We start from the raw sequence: 6000 nt of genomic DNA, 5'->3' as shown, positions 1-6000 counted from the left end.
TGACATGTATATGTTCTGTACATTGAGGGCTGACTGAGACTATAAATATAGACTTGAAAGAAGATACAAATGTGATTAAAAAGTGATACATTGTCACATTATAATCACCAATGTTACTACATTGATCAATTGCTATTCAAATCTTTTACATATTTTTTTAACGATTTTTTTAAAACATTCATGCTACATTCATATACATACAAAATAAATACATGTAAATGCAGTAGGATTCTGGTAACATCTATTAATTGATACGTTAAAGAAAATCACATCACATAACTGAAATTCCACACCCGCCCATCAACTAAAGCATAGGCGTTTGATTAATGTCGCCTGTTATCTGATCGTCCTCCCAGCTCCACCCTCCATTATTCGGACTGATTATGTGTGGTTGTTGCGCGGAGAAGGGAGTCTGCGAAGAGAGAGAGAGAGAGAGAGAGACACAGTAAACTAGGCTACACATCTAACGGGGTAAACCTGGACGAAAGAACAGGATTTTATTGCACATTTTAACGGTAACAAAATCAAATTGGATTGTAATACGTAAGTCGCTTGAAGAAGGGACATTTCGGTGGGAGTTTTCCCCAAAGCAGTGTGCCTTCTCAACCTTCATACACAGACTTCTAGTAGTTTGGATAGGCTTGTCCGCCGGGGGAGAGTTTGTTGTGTTGCTCTAGTTGGTTATTTTGTTGCGCGTTAGGCGCTCCAGTTGTTGTTGAACTATGGCGCTCAAGGCGAGGGCTTTATACGACTTCAATTCCGAAAACCCCGGGGAGATATCAGTGAAAGAAAATGAAATAGTGACTCTGTACAGCGAACAGGATATTGAAGGCTGGCTAGAAGGATCCAACAGCAAAGGCGAGAGAGGTCTCTTCCCCGCGTCCTACGTCGAGATCCTGAAGAACGACACCGCGTCCACGTTTAACAACAACAGCACAACTGGATCCCGGTACGCCAATATTCCAACCGGAGGATTCGGGGATGCCTCCTCTTATAACATCCAGAATCATACTGACAACTTGTCCAAAACATCAGTAACATCGCCCGGGCTTACAGCGTTGTCACCACCTGCCCCAGCACAGCAGCAACCCATTTATCAAGCCAGCCAGGGCAGCGACGAAGACTGGGATGATGACTGGGATGACAGCTCGACAGTGGCGGATGAACCTGGGGTTGTTGGGGTTAATTACCAAAGGGACTTTGATGGCAACGGACCGTCTACATACAGAATGTCAACATCAATGTCTAAAGGTAGCAACGTTCAACAAGCCAAGAGCTCTGCTACGGTCAGTAGAAACCTCAATAGGTTTTCAACATTTGTGAAATCAGGAGGGGAAGCGTTCGTGTTAGGTGAGGCAGCTGGGTTTGTGAAAGATGGGGATAAGATCTGTGTTGTAACGGGACAATACGGTCCAGAATGGCAGGAAAACCCATACCCCTTCGCCTGTACCATAGACGACCCCACCAAGCAGACCAAGTTCAAAGGGATGAAGAGTTACATTGCCTACAAGCTGACGCCCACCCACACACAGACCCAGGTCAACAGAAGGTATAAACACTTTGACTGGCTCTATGCCAGGCTGGTGGAGAAGTTCCCTGTCATCTCGGTGCCCCACATCCCAGAGAAACAGGCCGCGGGGCGGTTTGAGGAGGACTTCATCTCTAAAAGGAGGAAAGGGTTGATATGGTGGATGAATCACATGACCAGCCACCCGGTCCTGTCCAAGTGTGATGTCTTTCAGCACTTCCTCACCTGCAACAGGTAGGCTTCTCCTCTCCCCATCTCTCTCTCCTCCCCTCTCTCCTCTCCCCATCTCTCTCTCCTCCCCTCTCTCCTCTCCCCATCTCTCTCTCCTCCCCTCTCTCCTCTCCCCATCTCTCTCTCTCCTCCCCTCTCCTCTCCCCATCTCTCTCTCTCCTCCCCTCTCCTCTCCCCATCTCTCTCCTCATCTCTCTCCTCTCCCCATCTCTCTCCTCCCCTCTCCTCTCCCCATCTCTCTCTCCTCCCCTCTCCTCTCCCCATCTCTCTCTCCTCTCCTCTCCCCATCTCTCTCTCCCCGCCCCCTCTTCTCCCCATCTCTCTCTCCCCGCCCCCTCTACTCCCCTCCCTCTCCTCCCCACCCCCTCTCCTCCCCTCTCTCCTCCCCACCCCCTCCCCCCCCCCTCTCCTCCCCTCTCCTCTCCCCATCTCTCTGTCTCCTCCCCTCTCTCCTCTCCCCATCTCTCTCTCCTCCCCTCTCCTCTCCCCATCTCTCTCTCCTCTCCTCTCCCCATCTCTCTCTCTCCTCCCCATCTCTCTCTCTCCTCCCCTCTCCTCTCCCCATCTCTCTCCTCTCCCCATCTCTCTCCTCCCCTCTCCTCTCCCCATCTCTCTCTCCTCCCCTCTCCTCTCCCCATCTCTCTCTCTCTCCTCTCCCCATCTCTCTCTCCCCGCCCCCTCTTCTCCCCATCTCTCTCTCCCCGCCCCCTCTACTCCCCTCCCTCTCCTCCCCACCCCCTCTCCTCCCCTCTCTCCTCCCCACCCCCTCTCCCCACCCCCTCTCCTCCCCTCTCCTCTCCCCATCTCTCTGTCTCCTCCCCTCTCTCCTCTCCCCATCTCTCTCTCCTCCCCTCTCCTCTCCCCATCTCTCTCTCCTCTCCTCTCCCCATCTCTCTCTCCTCTCCTCTCCCCATCTCTCTCTCCTCTCCTCTCCCCATCTCTCTCTCCCCTCCCCTCTCCTCCCCTCCCTCCTCTCCCCCCCCCTCTCCTCCCCTCCCTCCTCTCCCCACCCCCCCCCTCCTCCTCTCCCCACCCCCTCTCCTCCTCTCCCCACCCCCTCTCTCCTCCCCTCCCTCCTCTCCACACCCCCCTCCTCCCCTCCCTCCTCTCCCCACCCCCCTCTCCTCCCCTCCCTCCTCTCCCCACCCCCCTTACCTCCCCTCCCTCCTCTTCCCACCCCCCTCTCCTCCCCTCCCTCCTCTCCCCCCCCCCCTCTCCTCCCCTCTCTCCTCCCCTCCCTCCTCTCCCCACCCCCTTACCTCCCCTCCCTCCTCTTCCCACCCCCTCTCCTCCCCTCCCTCCTCTCCCCACCCCCTCTCCTCCCCTCTCTCCTCCCCTCCCTCCTCTCCCCACCCCCTTACCTCCCCTCCCTCCTCTTCCCACCCCCTCTCCTCCCCTCCCTCCTCTCCCCACCCCCTCTCCTCCCCTCCCTCCTCTCCCCACCCCCTCTCCTCTCCGTGTTTCTTTGCTCTGTAAAGCTAGCCTAAGTGCCAGTCTGTTTTTTGTTGTTGCTCTCTTTGGAACTCCTTATAGAATTGGTGTGTTTGATGTGTGATGATGACAGCAATAGAGTTGTCATAATAGCACAAACAGACTGGCACTCAGACTAGCGTAAAGCGTATTTTGGGTCATTGAAAAGCTCTAGCCAGTAGTGGCCTAGGGTTGGTCTGGTGGTAACTGCTTGCCATTCAGATCACACATGTAGGCTAGGTCTGTGTTGGTATGGGTACGAATCTGGCCCACGCCAACCATGTTCTTCACTGGCTCTGTAAAACAAAATTAAAACGCTTTGTGAAAACCCAAGGTTTAATTATTTTCCACAGCACAGACGAGAAGTCATGGAAGCAGGGGAAGAGGAAGGCGGAGAAGGACGAGATGGTGGGGGCTAACTTCTTCCTCACTATCTCCACGCCCTCCGGACCCCCCCTGGACCTGGTCGAGGTCGAGTCCAAGATCGACGGCTTCAAAGCTTTCACTAAGAAAATGGACGACAGCGTGGTCCAGGTCAACGCCACCACCAACGAGTTCGCCCGGAAACAGATCACGGGGTTTAAGAAGGAGTACCAGAAAGTGGGCCAGGCGTTTAAAGTCCTGGGGCAGGCGTTTGAGCTGGACCAGCAGGCGTATTCAGTAGGGTTGAACCAGGCCATAGCGTATACAGGAGAAGCATACGATGCTATCGGAGACTACTTTGCAGAGCAGCCGAGACACGATGTGGATCCGTTAATGGATTTGTTACAGCTGTACCAGGGACATCTGGCCAACTACCCTGACATCATCCACGTACAGAAAGGTAATGTCCTCATACTACCCTGACATCATCCACGTACAGAAAGGTAATGTCCTCATACTACCCTGACATCATCCACTGTACAGAAAGGTAATGTCCTCATACTACCCTGACATCATCCACTGTACAGAAAGGTAATGTCCTCATACTACCCTGACATCATCCACTGTACAGAAAGGTAATGTCCTCATACTACCCTGACATCATCCACTGTACAGAAAGGTAATGTCCTCATACTACCCTGACATCATCCACGGTACAGAAAGGTAATGTCCTCATACTACCCTGACATCATCCACGTACAGAAAGGTAATGTCCTCATACTACCCTGACATCATCCACGGTACAGAGAGGTAATGTCCTCCTCATACTACCTTGACATCATCCACGGTACAGAATGGTAATGTCCTCATACTACCCTGACATCATCCACGTACAGAAAGGTAATGTCCTCATACTACCCTGACATCATCCACGTACAGAAAGGTAATGTCCTCATACTACCCTGACATCATCCACGGTACAGAATGGTAATGTCCTCATACTACCCTGACATCATCCACGGTACAGAATGGTAATGTCCTCATACTACCCTGACATCATCCACGGTACAGAATGGTAATGTCCTCATACTACCCTGACATCATCCACGGTACAGAGAGGTAATGTCCTCCTCATACTACCCTGACATCATCCACATACAGAATAGGTAATGTCCTCATACTACCCTGACATCATCCACGGTACAGAAAGGTAATGTCCTCATACTACCCTGACATCATCCACTGTACAGAATAGGTAATGTCCTCATACTACCCTGACATCATCCACGTACAGAAAGGTAATGTCCTCCTCATACTACCCTGACATCATCCCATGTACAGAATAGGTAATGTCCTCCTCATACTACCCTGACATCATCCACATACAGAATAGGTAATGTCCTCATACTACCCTGACATCATCCACGGTACAGAGAGGTAATGTCCTCCTCATACTACCCTGACATCATCCACGGTACAGAAAGGTAATGTCCTCATACTACCCTGACATCATCCACGTACAGAAAGGTAATGTCCTCATACTACCCTGACATCATCCCACGTACAGAAAGGTAATGTCCTCATACTACCCTGACATCATCCACGAACAGAAAGGTAATGTCCTCATACTACCCTGACATCATCCCACGTACAGAATAGGTAATGTCCTCATACTACCCTGACATCATCCCATGTACAGAATAGGTAATGTCCTCCTCATACTACCCTGACATCATCCCATGTACAGAATAGTTAATGTCCTCCTCATACTACCCTGACATCATCCCATGTACAGAATAGTTAATGTCCTCCTCATACTACCCTGACATCATCCCATGTACAGAATAGGTAATGTCCTCCTCATACTACCCTGACATCATCCCATGTACAGAATAGGTAATGTCCTCATACTACCCTGACATCATCCCATGTACAGAATAGTTAATGTCATCATACTACCCTGACATCATCCACGTACAGAATAGTTAATGTCCTCATACTACCCTGACATCATCCCATGTACAGAATAGTTAATGTCCTCCTCATACTACCCTGACATCATCCCATGTACAGAATAGGTAATGTCCTCCTCATACTACCCTGACATCATCCCATGTACAGAATAGTTAATGTCATCATACTACCCTGACATCATCCACGTACAGAAAGGTAATGTCCTCATACTACTCTGACATCATCCACGTACAGAAAGGTAATGTCCTCCTCATACTACCCTGACATCATCCACATACAGAAACCATACTACCCTGACATCATCCCATGTACAGAATAGTTAATGTCATCATACTACCCTGACATCATCCCATGTACAGAATAGTTAATGTCATCATACTACCCTGACATCATCCCATGTACAGAATAGTTAATGTCATCATACTACCCTGACA

At 50.5% G+C, this 6000-nt stretch overlaps 1 protein-coding gene across 1 annotated transcript in view; it reads left to right on the top strand.

Moving 5' to 3' along the window:
- The first annotated feature begins 374 nt into the window (after positions 1–374).
- LOC124036667 (sorting nexin-18-like) overlaps positions 375–6000 on the top strand; it is a 29326-nt gene continuing 23700 nt past the window's right edge. The window contains exons 1-2 of the mRNA XM_046351508.1: positions 375–1762; positions 3583–4052. Coding sequence (XP_046207464.1) covers positions 723–1762; positions 3583–4052 — 1510 coding nt within the window. The 5' untranslated portion in view covers positions 375–722. The remainder of the gene's footprint in view (positions 1763–3582; positions 4053–6000) is intronic.

The sequence above is a fragment of the Oncorhynchus gorbuscha genome, linkage group LG05 (genome assembly GCF_021184085.1).
Source record: "Oncorhynchus gorbuscha isolate QuinsamMale2020 ecotype Even-year linkage group LG05, OgorEven_v1.0, whole genome shotgun sequence".
NCBI classification, from domain to species: domain Eukaryota; kingdom Metazoa; phylum Chordata; class Actinopteri; order Salmoniformes; family Salmonidae; genus Oncorhynchus; species Oncorhynchus gorbuscha.
Note: the sequence above shows the minus strand (reverse complement) of the source record. Positions and strands in the feature narration are given on the sequence as shown.